Source organism: Leptidea sinapis, chromosome 7, assembly GCF_905404315.1.
Source record: "Leptidea sinapis chromosome 7, ilLepSina1.1, whole genome shotgun sequence".
In the NCBI taxonomy this organism is placed as follows: domain Eukaryota; kingdom Metazoa; phylum Arthropoda; class Insecta; order Lepidoptera; family Pieridae; genus Leptidea; species Leptidea sinapis.
This window is the reverse complement of record NC_066271.1, coordinates 12,662,387-12,683,060: the sequence shown is the minus strand read 5'-3', so window position 1 is coordinate 12,683,060 and position 20,674 is coordinate 12,662,387. Positions and strand designations below refer to the sequence as shown.

Below are 20,674 nucleotides of genomic sequence, written 5' to 3'. Positions count from 1 at the left end.
CGTTCTCCCTTCCACTTATTTATAGTCATGACTCATGTGAGTGTATTTTTATCTTCATTATAATTTTATCAAGGGGAGTGTTCAGAGGAGCTGTTCAGGTTGATTCCAGCGGCCAAATTCCACCACCGAACATTATGTGCAAAGTACCACCCGCATCATGTAGACGTCTGGCATTCCACGCGTTTTGCTAGAAATGTCTTGCCTTGCATAGCCTCTTTGTGGATTTTCGTTTTCCAGAACAGATACGACTTAGGGATGTTCAAGAAAAAGGCATACTCCCACCTTTAAAAGCCGGCAACGCATTTCTTGACACAACTGTGGTTGCGGATGGCCATGGGCAGTTGCCTCACCTATCCCCATGCGTGAGCCTCTTGCCCGTTTGCCCCCTCTTATTTAAGAAAATAAAATTACAATGCAATATATATATAAAATACGTGAAAACCAGTCCAGCCTATTATACATTACTGTTTAAAATTATGTTTGTTGCTAATTAAGTTTGTTGTAGATAGACTCTGGCTGCTGTGAAAACGTCGAAAAATATTGAGGTTCACTCTTAACCTCTATTTTGAGCAATGCAACACTAATACAAATTGTCTAAGGTTTGTTGTGGGATTCCATGTGAATTGTCAGTAGGTTATAAGTGGGGTAAGACATCCATGGGTTCCATTAACACAAAAATAAAACAATTTTTTAAGACAGATATTTATTGCTGTAACATTCGTTCGTAGTACAAACAAATACCACATAATTAATGTCCTTTAGTGAAGATCCAGATCGATTCACTTTACAATTTTCTCCATTTTCGCGCTCAGGTCGGTTCTTGTGGAAAAATATACTATCACGTCCGAGCTGCTGACATTTTACAACTTATATTGAACAACAGAACTTAAAGCTATTTAAGTACAAGGAAAAAAATCCGTCCGATACTTACCTACACAGAATATAACTGACTCGCTGGGTTATTGTACATCTTGTTAAGTTATAACTTAGTTTAAGCCAATTTCTACTTCACGACATCAATATTGGACACACAATAGTTATTCAATTCGGTTATCAATTACTTTATAATTATATTAATTGCTAACTTAAAAAATACATACTTAACTATCGAAAATATGGTGGCATAAATAAAATAATAATAGTTATACAATATTATGTACTAGTATTGGCATTATCGTCTCGAATTATTGACAAATGAAAGAACACTGACGCAATTGATAATTGTTATATGAAGAAAGGCCCATTGTTATCAAGAATAAAACCACGGTCAAACTATATGTACAAGAAAATAGAAATGATTAGTTAGTTCATCAAAATAACGTGACATCATTCATTTTGTCATTTGCAAGTTAATTTCTTTTATCTGGCAGGGTTCTACGTTGTAGATCCATGTTATACAGGTAAAATGACAAGAGAATGCTTATACTATTGGCTTATGAAAACAAAGATGGCCTGCAAAGAAACGAGAAATATTATCTACATCTAAAGATGTTATGCTGATTAATATCATCGTATAAAAATTTAAATGATGAAAAACAGCGATGACAATAGATGTTATAAGACAATAGAATGGACACTTCCATTTAAACATTTTTTACAAGTCATGTCATGTCAAGCCATACAGAAGTGAAAGGAATGGTCAAAATGAGTCATGATTGGGAAGGTTCGGTAGAAGATTTACAGCCTTACTTATAAACGTAGTGTAAAGTTACAGCGATGACAATAGATGTTATAAGACAATAGAATTGACACTTCCATTTAAACATTTTTTACAAGTCATGTCATGTCAAGCCATACAGAAGTGAAAGGAATGGTCAAAATGAGTCATGATTGGGAAGGTTCGGTAGAAGATTTACAGCCTTACTTATAAACGTAGTGTAAAGTTACAGCGATGACAATAGATGTTATAAGACAATAGAATGGACACTTCCATTTAAACATTTTTTACAAGTCATGTCATGTCAAGCCATACAGAAGTGAAAGGAATGGTCAAAATGAGTCATGATTGGGAAGGTTCGGTAGAATATTTACAGCTTTACTTATAAACGTAGTGTAAAGTTACTCCAACTTTAAACTTACTTCTCCCTGCCATGTAATTCTGTAGTGACAAAGGTAGGATAAGGACAAAAAGTTTTAAACTTGGAATAACTTTACTTTGCGTTTATAAGTAACACGGTTAATGTCTACCCACACATATATGTTAAGTCCGTGTTCCGTCAAGGTCTATCTGGTATCAGACGTGACAAAGGCCGGGGTCTCCATATAGGCATTTTAGTCGCTTTCTTCTGTTCGTGTTCTCGGAGCGTAACAGTTTTGTGGAATGAAATGGATTATTAAATGGAAAGCGATACATGTCATGGCTCTTAGCTCACAGGATTCAATTGGGTTTGCAATTGCTTTAGATGTAAAATAGATGGATGATGAAAAAGGGAGACAAATAGTGATTAGTATGACAAGTTTCTGTAAGTACAGACTCATAATTTTATAACTAATGATTAATGTGTACCAATCATTACTAAATTCAACAAATTGCAACGAAAATCTCAATGAACACAAATTGATTTGAAAACAAAATTTATGAACGATGCGTGGCTACCCGCTACCTCTCGCGTTCCGTGCGAGCGTTCTACAACTGAGCCAACCGTTCGAGTGACGTAAATGTCTTTGTTCAACTCTCATGTGGCTTCATTTTTTCTATTTTAAATTTGTTTAATCAATCCCAGAAGTGAGGGTTATTACTTTAAAAAACAAATTGTTAGTATCAATAAAGTCATGCACGTCACGGCCCGTCATTCGCCCGGGCCCTGAAACTCCTTTGCCGACAAGAACACGAATGTGTGTGATTTAGCATAAAAGTAGTGAAATATAAGGCAACTTATGTTTTATCAGACTCCAGGCGATACAAATTCAATCCGTAGCAGTTGGCACATGGACAAAGAGAAAAAGAGACAATTAGACTTAGGCTCTTTCGTGGCACAAACAGGTTACCACGAGTTAGCAGAAATAGTTATTTAGATATTATATATAAAGAAAATTGTTGAATTGTAATCTTTATCTAAGATATATACCTCACTATATATATATTAATGAAACACTGTGAGTACATTAATATTTCCGCGTTCTGAATCGATGATGTCGTGAACTACAAAATGGCGACTAGAGTAGACAATGTTGTCGCAATCTCATTCTTAATAAAATAAACTTCGATCAAATATTTACTAGATTAAAGGGCACAATTGAACGTGTGGCCATAATTCTATTAAGTGTCAGCCAACGTACGGACGCGCCAAAATGCCTCCGTGTGCTTTTAGAAAAACCTTTAGAACTAAAGTGTCTGTGTTTCAGTTTAACAAAATTTAAAAATCATTACTTCGTGGATATGGGCGCTAATAATCTAATAAATATTTTATCGAAGACAATAAACAAATCCTATAAGAACAGCCTCTGTCTAACAAAATTTCTTTAGATATTATTAAAAAAAAACTATTTCTTACATAACCATAAAAAAATTATTTTTAAAATTTTCGCATTTGTTTCTGTTATGGATGGCATAAGGAGAGTATACAACTCCTTTACAAAGAACAAAATGGAATAAACAGACAAAATTATATCTAAATTATTTCAATAGCCTCTTCGTGTAAACATAGAAAATCAAAATAAGAAATTGTCGTACTTGGCGTAACCTTATAATATTTATATATAAACAAATGCAATGGAAATACAGTAGAAAGAATGGAAGATCATAATATTCAACACGTTTTACCAAAAAAAATCAGCCTCATGCTTCCAAACTCCCGTCAAAACATAATACTGTTAGCTGAGCTAGGCTCAACATCAACATCTGTGTAATGCACAAAATAAAAAAAATAAACAACATCGTTCAAGTATGTCCATATTGGTTGTAAATTTGTATACAATTTCGAAAGCGCAGCGTCCAAATTAACTTATCTAATCTAGGTCATAGCCTCATATGAAACGAATATTAAAAAATATAAACGTCAAAACGCTGTTGTCAGGTTTTGGCGCCTTTTTAGGTACACGTGTATGGATGAATGCGCATACTGTGCAGTGCCAAAGAAAAAAAAAGGTACACGTGGTGATCTGTGATAGTCAATAATTTGTTAGATACACAAAAACTTCATTTCGATCTTCACTTAGATATTTCATCATTACACATTTTTCTAAAATTATGATTGTGGTAATTGTAACTTATATTGTTGAAAGTAAAATTTAAAAAAAAACTATTTTATCATGCGTTTTCACTTCCTATCGTGTGCGTACACCATACTATATTGGAGAGATGATGATCCACAGAGGAAACATGATATAAACGTATTTAACAGAGACTTATAAAAATAATTTTCCTCAAGAAAATGACGCAAGTAATGAGAAGCCAATGATCTGAATAACAATAAAATAAAAAAGGTCGAAGTCGAGTCAAAAAGGCTTATAAAAGTAAACAGGTACTTACATTTGATTTTTGTTATAATAACAATTCTAACAGTGATGTAATATATTCAAGTCGACCAATAAATAATAGACATGAATAGTTCCGGATTAAAATAGTTCCTGGAACTATGTTCTCTAATGGAACGATAAAGGTCCAATCCAAGGTGTGACGTTAAACAGGTTCGGACAGTCCGATCGAGCCACGGACAGAATGAGCAAATAAATATTAGGCTGACTACCGAACCGACGTTCCAGGTACGACCCGACCTGTCATGGGTAACATTAACACTATATATAATCTGTTCTCTGTGGCCTGTGCCATAAAGTCGAAAATCATTTATTAGTATGTATAATTAGATAATAATTTATGATTTTTGGAGGATTGGTTTTAATCTACAATAAAAAAACTGTTCAACTAAACTGTGTTGTCCAATATGTAACATAAATTAGGAACTGTAAGAAGTAAAACCTTGTTTAAATTATGCATTATTAATTCCAATATTTATAGTACATTATTTAAAAAGAATCGATTTTTTTTTTTGGAATATAATATCTCGTTAACCAATTAAAATCGAATCGAAACAACTCGTCATGTGGTTAGTCTATGATTTCATTGACATTCAGCGTCATTTTTTGCGTACTAAATACCACTTTTAGTTAAACTTGAAACTAAATACCTACACGTAACAATAAAGGATAATTGAATTTGATTTCAATCCCATACCGTTATTAGTGTGTTTTTGCGTCGAGTTGAGTAACTTATTATATTTCTTCCGTATATTATGCTAAAACTATTACAGTGAGTGTTATTTATTATGAATTAAAAACGTAGTCCGAACTAATGTACCTACTTACTTTATTATGCGATTAGTTTTTCTCTGAATCTGGGGTTCCAACCAGAAAAATATTGTTGTGATTTGTAGTGTACTGACATCTAGTCTTAACAGAGTATGTGTTAACTATCATTGTCACTGTCACGACATCGACAGTGACAATAACCGTGTGACGTTGAGTGCTATTAGGAAAGATTAGTTGTTTCACTCGTGAGCAAACGATGAACATTACATGAATGAAAATAGAATTATCAAGTTTTATTTTATGCTAACATTTATCGAGACACAAAAATATTTGTACGTGGCCCAAGCTCCATACAATACTGGTCATTCTCCTTTAACTACGGTGATGTAAAAAGAAACGTAATACGTCGTTAGGGCGACATCTAGGGGCTTGTATAGGAAATAAATGACACAAAAACTTACATGAGCATATTAACAGCACAGTAGCAGAGAAATGACGGCTACAAACTGTTCTTTATCTGTTTTATTACTCTTAGTCGTTTTTGTACTTTCAGTATGATGGATGAATTATTATGTCAGTTCAGACACTTTATTTATTAACTGTGTCATTTTTAGACTTTATGATAATTAATATACAACGGAAGAAAGTAAATGTAAACATATTATCAAATAGAAGTCGAAGAATTAACGAGCTAATGTTTAAAGTAGGTAAATATTAATTAGGAAATATTCTAAAGCTTATACACGAAATTAATTCAAATCAGACTTATAAAAATAGGATTGGTGGTAAATTTATTATTTGGACGCCACGCTTAAATTAAATATTATATTTATCAACACAAGTAGAGAGGTTTGAAGCAACAAATACATCATATTTGTAGAGAAAAAAAAATACATTAATCTTATTAAACACGTTTAAGTCATAAGTAAACATACATACTTGTAAAAGTACATTAGTGAAAGTACCTCACAAATGCAATGCAAGAAATCTGATTGAAAGTGAACCGGCTGCACTCAGTGGACGCCATCTTGTAAACAGTAAATCCCACTTTGACAGTTCCATGACGTCATGCTTGACAGTGTCAAACTGTCAACTTACACGTCATATCACACAGATAACTATATATTACAATTAATAATAGTAACAAATTGTAAGATCATTAATCTTTTGTTGGATCCGGGCATTTCTTTCATACTTATAATAATAATTTGACAAATTACTCGGTCACCTTCAATAAGATTAATGTATCGCGAAACATGACGCATTTATCATTGAAAATGAGAAATGCGTCGTATTTCAACAACATAGGACATCTGTGGACCATTCTATGGATATCGATCAATCAGATCTCAGCAGCAACTAGTCGCTGTGGTCAGCGTTTTCTAAAATTAACGGCAATTTGATATAAGGTACGACTTTGTGTAAAAAAAAAAAATTCACTAACGACATGACTAGCGTTGTTACGTATTTGTACAAATCGCAACATAACACAACATTTGAGATAATTATAAATTAAGGCGGCAATTTAGGATAATAATCTATAACTGTCTTAGTAATAAACGCATCGAAATGTTACTCCAAGTTTAAAATTGCATCTCCCTGTCATGTAATTCTGTAATGACAAAGGTAAGATAAAGACAAAAAGTTTTAAATTTGGAATAACTTTACTTCACGTTTATTAATAACACAATAAGGGTAGAAATAAACTACTCCATGCCATGGTACCAAAAAGGCGCATTTTTCTGCCGTGAAGCAATAATGTGTAAGTATTATTGTGTTTCGGTCTGAAGGGCGCCGTTACTAGTGAAATTACTAGGCAAATGAGACTAAACATCTTATGTCTCAAGATGACGAGCGAAATTGTAGTGCCGGCTCAGAATTTTTGGGTTTTCCTGGGCGGAACCTGAATTAATTACCTTCAGCTGAACGTCTTGCTCGTCTTGTCTCTTATTTTCATAAAAAAAAAACATTTTACAGAAACAAATACATAGCGCACGTGTCTGTAAGTAGCTAATAATAAAAACAGTTGTGACACATCAGAGCCCATCCTAACACAGCTTTTGCGTAATGGGGGCGAAGCAATTGTTGCGACATAACACAATGTAGGTAATAATGCCTAAGTTTAAGTATCCCATATTTAATATAATCCCAGGTCATCTAACAAAATATATAATACCGATGCGGTTTTAACTGGACACGACACAAGAGTAGTGTGTTTCTGGCTTAAAATATATGCAATAATTATTACATACTCTTTGAATGGCAATCGAGAACTGGCATATCAATAAATATCCAAACCGGTAATAAAATTACGAAAAGTATGTTAAACAACAGTAATGACGTCACTTCGATAAAATTAACTAATCGAGGCCGCTGCTTACTTGTACTCTTTCACAGAAATTTCTGAAATAACGTCTCCATTCCATATTGACGTTTCATGAAAAATATCACCATTTATTATGCAAACATACCGGACGAATGAATATAAAAATACCAATGCTTAAACGAAATGCTTAAAAAATAAATGACTTGACAACTTTTTTTTACCTAAGTTTTAATTTCCGTTAGAAAAAAGTTTAATTATAACAAAAAGATGTTCAAATACTGAAGATTTGCAAAACACCGCGCAGTGTCCCATACATTTCCTTCTCAACCTTCGTTTTATTACGGACAACGACAAATGAGTGTACGGGTCACCTAAGGGAAGTGATCACCGTTACCCACTCTCTCCTGGAAAACTAGAGGAATCTTAGGACCGTTGCCGATCTTTTTTTGTTATTGTGCGTTAAACAGTTTTAAAATATAAAAACAGTATACACAAATTTAATGTATACCAAAATTTACGAACGATGCGGGACTGCAAGATTTACGGTCGATGCGTCACTCGAACGGTTGGCTCAGTTGGTAACATAGCTCGGCAATCACGGGTTGAGTCCCGCATCGTGTACAAATTTTGGTATAAATTAAATTTGTATATTTAATCCCAGGAGTAAGGGATGTTACTTAAAAATAACAACAGTATTCTTATAGAATAAAGAAATTATGAGATTTTCAATTAATCAAAGAGATTCATACCTTACAAAAATAAGTACACGGAAATGTGGTTATTGTAAACAGTTTATCAGCAAACTTGCCTTTGATATTATTACCACCGCTTCTTTGTATTACAAATCTACATTAAAGAAACGAAAAAAAAAATATAAAAAATGAGATCATATTATGTCGTAAAAATATCAGTAATATTGATGTTACTGAGCCGGACGCTTAAAGCTCTTGTTTTATCGTAAGTCATTCAGTTATATAATATGGTTTTATCAAAATTGACTTTCATAAGTGTACAAATTTAATTTTAATCCTACAGTTTGTGTGAAAAATGTTTAATATAACGATATTTCTGAAGCCGAAACATGGGAAAAGAATAGACAATAATAATACGATTATTATTCGCAATGAAGTCATCTTGGAATACCAACATATTACCTCATGAGATTTTTTTTTTTAAATGGAATAGGAGGACAAACGAGCGGGTCACCGGAGAAGAAAATAATACTAAAAGAACATTCTTTAAGTATATGTTTCTTTTTCGACCTTATGAAGCGTCGAATGGTGGGTAATGATCAAAAGGGGGGTAGTATATTATACAAATACGTAATTATACCTCGGGAATTATATTAACAGTAATATAAGCACTTAAATTACCGCATACACAAGGCTATATGAGAGGAGAAAGAATACTTTCCTACTCATTTCGACAAAAAATTAATTACTAAATAACTTTCCATTTTCTCAATCTTGGTGGTATATAAAAGAATTTTGTTTTAATGTGAAGATCTATCATATTTATTGAAAAAGGCGTTACATTGCGGAAATCCATAATTATCCAAATGTTTGGAGTTTTCTTTAGCGTTAATTCCGCCAATATTTGTCTTTAAACAATTCGACACGTGTTTCACCTCTACACGCACTGGCACTGAGTGCCAGAGTTTGGCGAGTCAACATCTCCTGAGAATGCCTCGTGTAGAAGTATCGTATTTGGATCTATCATATTATTAACGCTGAGAAGACTCTTTTGAATGAATTATCCAAGATGACTTTGATCTGATAGCTCATTGATTCTCCCTATGAAAGTAATCATCATCAAGCACACAGAGTAATTCACAAGATAGATAACTGAATGACTTACGAATCGTTTGTATATTTAACTCACAATTACGCATCGGAGCAGAGTCGTTTCGGGGTATAGTGAGGCGCGGCAGGATCCAACGGAGATCGGTCATACAGCTCGTGGCTCTCGAACGGATCACGATAGTCGACGCTCTCGCGGTGCTCGAACTGCTCGAAGTACTCATACTGATCAGATTGCTCGAGCAGTCTGAGTTTGGACACAGCGCCGGACATGGGCCGGACTGGCTCGGATGGCATTACCGCTACCATTTGAGCCTTCAGCTCTTCTATCTCTTTCTCCTGGCGTGTTATTAGTCCTGAAAGAATAAAACGGATATTGCTAGCATAAAACAGTCGAAATGTAATTTATAACAACCCTTTTTGGGCGAGCGAATTCTTTCTGTAATTATCTCCCATAATGCAAATTTTACCAGTGGGAGGCTCCTTTGCACATGATGTCGGCTAGATTATATACCCACAGCGGCGCCTTTTTCTGCTGTGAAGCAGTAATGTGTAAAAATTATTGTGTTTCGGTCTGAAGAGCACCGTAGCTAGTGAAATTACAGGGCAAATGAGACTTAACATCTTATTTCCCAAGGTGACGAGCGCAATTAGAGTGCCGCTCAGAATTTTTGGTTTTCCAATAATCCTGAGCGGCATTACATTGTAATGGGCAGGGCGTATAAATTACCATCAGCTGAACGTCCTGCTCGTCTCGTCTCTTATTTTCATAAAAAAATATTATAATATAGAGATAATGTAAAGAATGTAGTGGGTGTTTAACTACTATAGTGGTCAAAATCGATGATATACTGCTCGAAGGACCAATACATTTTTATACCTTATCAAAATGTATTGGTCCTCCAACAATCAAGGTATGATGAGGAAAAATTTTTGCGTACGAACCCAGCTCGACTAAACGATACTATACGAGGCAGCATGACTAAACAAAAATATCAAGAGGAGATAGTAGAACCTGTTTGTGTCCCGCACAGAATCCAAATAAGCCAGGAATTTCTATTCATGCACGACAATGTATCTTCCCATAGGAATTGGCAAGTGTCACCCGCTCTCCGAGTACACGATATTCGAGATTTGGTTTGTTCTTCTCAGACGTGCGAATTAAATCCAATCGAACATGCTTGTGACATGTTGGACGGGGTTTGTGGGGTTTTCCGTCCAATTTGATAACATAACAACGACCTTTCGAACATATCTAAACAGCATTTGACCCCATACCACCAAGATATTGACAACCTAAAAGGTATAAACAAGTCGTTGCCAATGTATGAATAATGCCAGAGAGGGCATAGATTTAATAAGATCTTTCTAATTTACATGCAAATTACTAACTTTACAAGAACAAACAAAGCTTTTCCTAATTAATTTTCTATAGGAATTGATAACTAATGTAATATTTTAACGAAAAAAATACAAATCGAGTAGTATTGTTTATTTCTTATTTAGGCCATAAAATAATCTTCGATTATTCTTTTTACTACAATAGCAAATTGCGCATAGTTTTTTTTATAATCGATGAAATTTTAAATATCCCTAGAATGTGTTGATGTGTGTATAAAGTGTGAAAACATGCCTACTGAATTTTTAACTTGAAAGATCCACCTGAAAATAAACACTTACCCTCCTGTTGGGTCATGTGTCGCTTAGCGTCTCCCAGCGCGGACAGCAGTTCCAGCTTAACGCGTGTCTCCGACGACAGCGAGAGCTCCAGGTGAGCTGCCCGTTCCTGCAACGCTTGCCACGTGCGAGTACACGGTTGTTTAACTTTCGCTTCCTCCTGTCTCGCCTCTAGTGTTCGTACCTACAAATTATTATAAAAATTATATGTCAGCTAGTCAGCTTCGCCAGAAACAATACCCGATAGATGTCATTATTTAAAAGGCGTCAAATCCTATTGAAATGGCGTTTGAGTGAGGTCTGTGTTCAGTTCCGCAGATACGTCGTGTCATATCGTTTAGTTTTAGACGTCAAAACTGACGTTCGTAAGTGATGACAGAACTTGTTGAGTATACATAATGGGAAATATAATAATTAATATGTATTTCAAATTGTATCGTTTTATTTTTCACCCATATTACTCTTATTAAATAAAGCGTATTTCCCCAGAACTATTCAAAATTACCAAGTTCCTGGAGAATGCGCTCTATTCAGATATCAAAAATATAAAGTCGTTATATACATAGCAATATTATACTATAGACTAGTTCCTATTACAACACTCAGAGGGCGCTTCAAATTGATCGTTCAATTTAATTGCCGCGAGTGGGCTCATCAAACTTAGCCCCCCAAAAAAATTTATTTTCTATTTTTGAATTTTCAATATCGCATATCGTTAGTTCGTAGTTTGTTCTTAATTGGTCGCTATATATAATTGTTTGTTATTTTGTTGTTTATTTAAAAACAATTAATTAAAAACAAACCCTTTAGTTAGCCCCCGCCCCCTGTTAATGGGGGGAAACGCCTACTATTTGGTTCTGGCACTCGCCGGCCGCTGCCGCGGCACGCTACGCTCGGCTCGTGCGTTGTGCTGTTCTAACATAACCTAACCTAACCAATTTTAATGAATTGCAATTTTTTTTTTAAATAAATAAATCGAGAACAAACAAATGTTTATAGAGAACAATCAAGAACAAATGGCGAACGAACGATGTAAAAAAAAAAATCTGGGGGGCTAACATTCTTAAGCTCCGCGAGTGGGCGCTCTTTTCCCCTATTCTTATATAGTCTTTGTGTTGAGGCCTTCGGTAGAACTCACTGAACTTTTTATATATTTCCATCCGTACTTATTGTCCGATTGAGTTTAATTATTGAAACTAAGTATACCTTTGTGGAACAAGCCGACCAGACTCTTATTTCGTGTTATTTCTTGTAAATAAGCGCTTTCGTCCTCACTTCTTCGTCGCTTGATGGCAACGGTAGTGTAACACGCGCAATTCGTAAATGTAAAAGCTTATATTTTTTCGGGAAAATAAATATGTGAAGATTACTTCATATCTTAGCAGTTTTTATAAATAGGCTAGTAGATAAACGCTCGCTGCGTATACAGAGGGTTCTTCGATTCAGCATTATTCTATAAAATTAATTCAAATAACGTTCTAAGTATATAAATTAACTTAATTAACCTTGTCTTACGTGTTACGATTTTTTATCTCAAGTAGGCCACAACCGGAGATAGACTGAATATTGGGAATGGCCGTTAAACAATGATTCTTGTATCGTTTCAGCGCTTGGGGACCTGCATCATTAAACTAAACTTTTACTGTTATATTAATACACGCAATGCAAAGTTACTACAAGTTTAAAATTACTTCTGCCTGTCATGTAATTCTGTAGTGACAAAGGTAAGATAAAGACAAATGGTTTTAAATTTAAAAATAACTTCATTTTGCGTTTATAAATAGCAAGTTCTGTGGTGCAAATGCTAGGGTCGTTGCCTTTCATTTGGAAAGCGCACGTTTGACGACCAGTATGTAAATATGTGTTTAATATATCTGTATTTTTGATATTTAGACACCACACCGCCATATTATGAATAAATTCCAAATTTGTGTGATAAGTTGACAAATTCACATCGGCCCAGTGTGAGCGATTGAAAACCATGGGCTCAAAAAGGCTTGAATCCATCGTCACATCGAGTTAAGGAAAAAAAACCGTGAATTCCACCTTCCCATACAACACTGTGCGACATTTTTTCAAAGTAAAAAAAAACTCTTTCCAATTATGCTTAAACTAAGCGCTTTTGAATTGTCACTATAAATATTTCTTTTAAAATTAATATTACTGAATCTACCATAAATACTTACTTTCATTGTATTACTTCTTGATTTTTTTTGTTTTTTTTTTTCATTATTTGTAACACGCTTATCTTTAGTTTTTTATATGCGAAAACTGTCAATGGTAAGAAGATTTATACTTTTTTAACCTATTTATGTTACGTTATACTATTTGTTTTCCTAATAAAATAAATAATATGTTCGGAGTAAGTAAGTCGAAACGCCAAGAGTTAGGATATCATCCTTACCATTTGGATGTGTGGCGTTCCTCCACAGTGCGGTTTTCAAGGAGCTTTCTTCCACGTACTACAAAGCTGTGGAATGAACTTCCTTGTGCGGTGTTTCCGGGACGATACGACATGGACCTTCAAAAAAAAGCGCGTACACCTTCCTTAAAGGCCGGCACCGCTCCTGTGATTCCTCTGGTGTGTTCACTTGAACAACAGGTGACCCGTACGCTCGTTTGTCCTCCTATTCTATAAAAAAAAGTAGAGCCCGTGAAAAGAACATACGAGAAACTCAACGGCCACTCTCTTCAATCAGATACGAGTTACAATGGCGTTGTTCGACTATATCTCGTGAACTATCTTGACTGGAGCACCGTACCTGTTCACTGGCTTGCACCAGGTCTCGCTGCAGTCGCTCGGCTCTCTCTCGTGCGCGCTGCAGCTCTCGGCGAAGCGACGAAGCCTCTGCCTCTTGTGAGTTCAATTTCGAACGACATCGCGTGCTTGAGCATTCTCCACTAGACAAAAATTATGAAATGAAATATATCTTTATTGCACACCAAAAAATAATTGAACATAACAAAAATCGAGACTACAAAAAGCAATCTCCTTTCAAAACTTCCATCATTTGGGCTTCCCGAGAGCTTATGCAAGTGGACCTCCAGCTTCCTCACTGGGCGTAGCATACAAGCCGTTGTCGACGGTTTTTGCTCGAATCCCAAGCCCGTGAACACTGGAGTGCCCCAAGGCTGTGTGCTATCTCCCACGCTGTTTCTTCTGCATATCAATGATATGTTGGACACCTCCAACACACATTGCTATGCAGACGACAGCACTGGTGATGCCGTATACACGGGCCATGCAAGTCTCTCTCGGGAAAACGTCAACCAGTGCCGGGAGAAACTTGTGTCTTCTATCGAGTCCTCTCTCGAGAAGGTCGCGGACTGGGGTAAATTGAACCTTGTCCAATTCAACCCCCAGAAGACTCAAGTTTGCGCGTTTACCACTAAAAAATCCGAAGAGCTGTTCAACCTGATTCCCGCCGCCGAATTCCACCTTCGCACGACACGCCACAAGTTAGGATATCATGCCCACCATCTGATGTGTGGCGGTCCTCCACAGTGCGGTTTTCTAGGAGCTTCCTTCCACGTACTAGCACAAAGCTGTGGAATGAGCTTCCTTGTGCGGTGTTTCCGGGACGATATGACATGGGTTCCTTCAAAAAAAAGCGCGTACACCTTCCTTAAAGGCCGGCAACGCTCTTGTGATTCCTCTGGTGTTGCAAGAGAATGTGGGCGGCGGTGATCACTTAACACCAGGTGACCCGTACGCTCGTTTGTCCTCCTATTCCATAAAAAAAAAAAAGTAAATATAACCTAAAATTATTATTCAATATCCATTGTTCAATCGATAATTTGTATCTTATGTCTATGCCTAATTACTGTCTGCTAAAAGATAATATAATATATATATATGGAAGGTTAGCCAGCAGCTAATAATTGAGGACTCACAATTCATTCATTTTTCAAGCAGGTATCGAATCTTTTAAAGATACCTACTTATTGAATCTTATTTTGAATTACTGATTTGAGTAGGTATATATAGTATGATGGTGTCGGATCATTCATACAAATAATCACAAGGTCTGGCATGTCAATAAAATGTAGATGTCAATTCCGTTAATGCAAGATGTTTTGTTTTTTAATCTATCTATATATATATATTTATATATAAATGAATTGCTGTTCGTTAGTCTCGCTAAAACTCGAGAACGGCCGGACAGATTTGGCTAATTTTGGTCTTGAATTATTTGTGGAAGTCCAGGGAAGGTTTAAAAGCTGAATAAATATGAAAGTGTTCGTTTGATGTGTCCCCCGTCGTCCGATATTTGTTTTGTATGGACATATTTTCTATCAGAGAATTTATTGACGCACGGTTTGACAGTTCTTCTGTAAAACAAATTCATTACAACAACAGGGAGCATATTTTACGAAATAATTCTTGATGTCATGATATATTATTGACAAATTCATAAAAAACATTATTTTATTTATTACTAGCTGATACCCCGCAACGTCTTTCGCGTACGTATTTTTACACCTTGGGTTACATTACTGGACTTGAACAGTGAAAGAAATATTCAGATCGGTTCAGTAGTTGCGGAGCCTTTTCAAAGCAAATAAACAAACAATCAAATCTTTCCTCTTTATAATATTAGTATAGATATACAGAACAACGTCTGTCGGGTCAACTAGTAAATTATAAAAATTTATTTCTTTTGACTCCCATATCTTAGCGCCTCAATATTTTTTATATAAACATCGTATAAACTTAAGTTTATAATTAATATAAACTTGTACTAGTACGATGCTTCCTTAATTTTTAAATTGTGTGGGTCCATTCTCGCCATCATCCTTTTTTGTATTTAACATTAAGCTAATATTAATTTGAATGTGGGGTAAAGTTTTGCTGATGAAATAAATTAATTTTCTATGTATTAATGTTATTGTATATCATTGGTCACACTGTAAGGTTAATCGTTTGGTCGTAGCTTCGCCAACATTAACTGTCTTATTCATAATGACTTAACGGAGATTTAAAACATCGCTAATATACGCTTGTTAAAAAATGGTATTCATAAGCGCATATTAGAGCTAAAACGCTCATTATCTCTTCGATAAAGCTGACGTGACTTATAGTAGCTAGGACCCTTCTATAAATCTATTTTAAGCACTCGAACGCAAAAAACATGGCCGACATAGATCAGCTGTTCGTTAAATAATGTGATAAATAGCTTCCCGCTCATAGTTTTTGGATATCCGTCATATATTGACAACCGACAGACTTCAAAACTTTGAGTTTTGAATTATGAAATTATTTTGACACCGACTTTTAACAACTGACAAACCATTGACATTGAAAAGATGTCTGTTTCCATTGACACATGACATGTTTTTTTGTACGAAATGGCACCATTGCGTACTATAGAGACGTATTAGTTATGGGAGATTTATCTAACGTATATGAATAAGGAATTTTATCGGACGTTCGATAGGCTTAAAACACGTTTTAACTAATTACCTTGTTGTCTTGCAAGCTTTATAAGCTTTATACCTTCGAAAAACGTTTTATTATGAATAAGGCAGCAAATCTTTAAGACATACATAAACTTCTCTGACACTAACGTCAGATGTCAGTTTGACATTGTCGTTTACTCTGACACACACCCAGCGCTAGCAGCTGACAGTACGCTTTGAATCGGTTCACGTCGAATCAATGGTTATGTTAAAATTTAATTGGTTTATGACTTTTTAATAAAAAGTGATCTAAAAATAACCTTTAGCTGCTAGTAGGTACTTACTAATTTTTTGTTACGTCATAGACTAAACATATTTAACGTGACCAGCGCAATCGTTCGTTATCGTAATCGGCTCGTTAAATAATAAATTTAAAGAAGTAGGTATTATGACAGTGGCCTCAGAATTTGGTGTTTGTACAAAGGAATAAAAATAATTTCACAAAACTAAATGAGTATATATTAATACTAGAAATAAGAGTAAACTTGTCATACCTGCCACAGGACTCCATAAAGTCAGTAATTCTTACTACTGTCAATGTGTTCGTTTCTATAATAAACTCCCCGAACAGATAGCAAATTATTTTATTTTAGTTTATTTATTTAATAAGTACAACGACATTACACATATTATCCTCGCCAACTAGTCTTATATATTACAGGGTATTGTGTCTGATATGTATAACAATTACGGTGTACGTCACTTTGCCAAATAACTATGAGATACTAATAATACTAAATGATTTTAAATTTTAAATAATTAATAACAATAATATAACTCAATTTTGAAATGCTCCCAAATCTTTTGCTTAAAACTATATAAAGAGTCATGAAACACATCCAACTCGATGCGACCATTTTTAATGTCTACTAGCTGCCCCGACAGACGTTGTTCTGTAGATAGTAAAAAAACAACTGTTTTATATTTCAAAACATCAAAAATTATTTCGTAAATATGCTCCCTGTTGTTAGAATGTAATTGTTTCGGCACTGCAATGTAATGGACAGGGCATATCAATTACCATCAGCTGGACGTATTACGACTTATTTTCATATAAAAAAAAACAATGTTATCAGTTCAATAAACGTTTTGATTTGATTGATTTGATCACAGTGCCCCTTAGAATTTTGTGTTGTCATTTACAATCGCTTAGGTAAACATTTTGCTAATCTCTTTATGTGTCGTTATAAAAAAGAGATACTTATTTGAAAATGGTAAAATGTTGAAGTAATCCACGGTGGGGTACTCACGTGGCTTGCTTCGGTGTCGGGGCGGTACTATTGGGTTGTCGTCGCTCTTCGTTCTGTCGCCGCTCCATCGCCATGCGTTCGTTGCGCCATGTATTCATTCTGTAAACACAAATTCAAAGCGTTCGTAGCGGTTCTAGCAAGTTATCCAAATCAAATCGAAACCGAATTTTTAATAATATTAAGTTGTTATATTATATATATTACTGCATATGAAAGTGAAGTTTTGTGGTCGCCGTGTAAAAATGGCGTAATTGTAACCGCGATGAATATTTGCCGATGAATCAACAGGTGTACGTAAAATTACATTAAGGGCGGTTTTCCTGTCACGCGGATTTCCATCCGGGGGCGAACTTGGTCCGCATGCGTTTTTTTTAATGAAAACAAGGGACGAGACGAGCATGACGTTCAGTTGATGGTAACTGATACACCTTGCCCATTACAATGCAGTTCCACTCAGGATTCTTATATAACGGCACTGCAAATGCGCTCCTCGCCTTGAGACAAGATGTTTAGTCTCATTTGCCCAGTAATTTCACTAGCTACGGCGCCTTTCAGACCGAAACACAATAATGTTCACACATTACTGCTTCACGGCAGAAATAGGCGCCATTGTGGTACCCATAATCTAGCCAGCATCCTATGCAAAGGAGCCTTCCACTGGTATACTACAACCGCTCCTGTCTACACGCAAGACAATGTCCCACCTGCAATCAATCCGCGTGCAGCACGCATGATAGGAAACACATGTAAAAAATTATAGGATGCGAGTGAAATTCCGCGTGACAGGAAAACCAGTCTAATATTTAGTCTGGCCACAAATACTGTTACAATTAAAAATAAAAAAAATATTACATTTGAATTTCGAATTTGTCATTTTTATATGATTGTTTTTTAAAATTGAGTAATTAAAATTGTTTTTTAATATTTTAACAAACGAAATGACCGTATTTATGCTCAGAGCTCTAAGAAAGATTCCAAATGAGCCGACAGCGTGCAACGTGGGTACTATCTGACTTCAGTGATGGTTTGGTGGGGTATTTATGAAGGGGTGATTGAGCCATATTTTTATGAAAAAGGTATCAAAACATTGGCACAAGTGTGTCAAGATACCATTCTTGAGAAGGTAGTGAAGCACCTTAATAACACCATGTTTAATAACAAAGAATGGTCCTTCCAGCATGACTCCGCGCCGGGTCATAAAGCTCGGTCTAAGCACACTTGGTTGGAAACAAACGTTTCGGATCTCATCAGAACTGAGGACTGGCCGTCGTCTAGTGCCGATCCTAATCCGCTGGATTATAATTTATGGTCAATTTTATACGGCTTGCTCTTCATGATAATTTGAACTCCCTAAAACAATCCGTACGATTGGCAGTGAAGATGCTATTTTAAATTGTTTTATATTTATGGATATAAACTAACACACTGTAAAAATAATAAATATTATTTCCAATAGAAATATTTTTTTCTTTGTTTCAGTAATTAGGGCAAGATTATACTCCTACCGCCAGATGAACTACTCTGGTACATCGGACATTTCATACGACATTTGACCGGGGAGAAGACACTACTATACTACTTACAAAGTTAGTTCGTGAAGGGTACAGCTTAAAAGTTATTATTATCTGGGTACAGCGTGGACTAGTCCCTGCTGGCCAGGTCAGCTCACTTGTGCTGCAGCGCCGTGTGCGCGTGTTTGAGATGCGCGTGCTCCGCTCGCCGCGTGCGCTCGGTGGCCACGGCCGCCGCCAGCTCGCGTCTGGCGTCCGCCTCTCCGTTCCGCGCCGCCGCCAACTCCGTCTTCACCCGCCGCAGCTCCTCGATGCACTCCCGTGCTATGCGCTACGTGACAAATATTCTTTCAAAATAAGTTAATGGTTCCAAACATTACGGCCGGAAGAAGAGCACCTACGTGGTCGCGGAAAAGTCTTGGCTGCGCAACATCCGAGAGTGGACTGGCGTCGCGAGTAAGGCAAAACTATTTCGATGGACAAAAAATTAAAACTACAAAGCTGTCCGTCAACCTTCGCTAGTCGGAAAGGCACGCGAAGAATATGGCAAAAGATTTAATGAATGAATGATGCTGAGGAGTGTTCCCAAACTAAAAAAAGTGCAGTTTAATTTAAAATGAAAAATACAACTATTCAACAGAATAGCATTGAATAACTCTCACTAACTGTTGTTCAATGTAACTCAATGCTATATGCTAATTTAGGATAGCTTAGGTAAATCTTTTCTTTTGTCTAATAGTAATAATTCTAATAATTTTTAATTTTAAGACCTAATATTTTATGACAGTATGTTGGCAAGATATATCAAAAAGTAAAAAATGTACTTATTAAATAAAAAAACAACCATCTCTAATGCTCTACCTTTTTAGATAAAAAGGACGCTCTATTCATTCAATAACTATTCCCAAACAATATATTATACTAAAGAAGCCTCACTCCGCAAAATCAATTAAAGAAATAGGGACTCTTGCGGCCATACAACAAGGTGTAATTCAGATCGCACAGCGCTAACCTACATTTTTATTCACCTAGAAGTTGCCTCTCTCTCTATCGCATGACTCTTACCTCTTCTGACGACATTAGGGTTGACTTATTTAACTAAAACTATACCTAATATAAAGTCTTCTATAAAAATAGCTCAGATTTTTCTATAATATAAATACGTATGAAATCGTAGTTTTAAATCAATATTCCTTCTTTGTCAAACCTACATTATTGCAGATAGTTATGTATGCGCTGGAACACCACAACACAGTCAAACCTACTTAGTATATAGGAAATAAATAGGTAGCTATCATGAAAGGTAATTTTATTATAATAATAATCAGTTTAAAATAGTTTATTTCAGCGTCTTAAGGACGCTTAAAAAAATAAAATTTAGATGGCAATGACTCTTAATATGCT

General features: G+C 35.6%; 1 protein-coding gene across 4 annotated transcripts in view; it reads right to left on the bottom strand.

The window, feature by feature from the left end:
• Window positions 1–2,302: 2,302 nt before the first annotated feature.
• LOC126965233 (macoilin) overlaps window positions 2,303–20,674 on the bottom strand; it is a 37,091-nt gene continuing 18,719 nt past the window's right edge. For all 4 annotated transcript variants that reach the window (XM_050808717.1, XM_050808716.1, XM_050808718.1 and 1 more), the window contains 5 exons: window positions 19,429–19,601; window positions 17,760–17,858; window positions 13,812–13,950; window positions 11,053–11,233; window positions 2,303–9,728 (listed from right to left, as the gene is read on the bottom strand). In XM_050808717.1, the coding sequence (XP_050664674.1) occupies window positions 9,457–9,728; window positions 11,053–11,233; window positions 13,812–13,950; window positions 17,760–17,858; window positions 19,429–19,601 (864 nt within the window). In that variant the 3' untranslated portion in view covers window positions 2,303–9,456. The remainder of the gene's footprint in view (window positions 9,729–11,052; window positions 11,234–13,811; window positions 13,951–17,759; window positions 17,859–19,428; window positions 19,602–20,674) is intronic.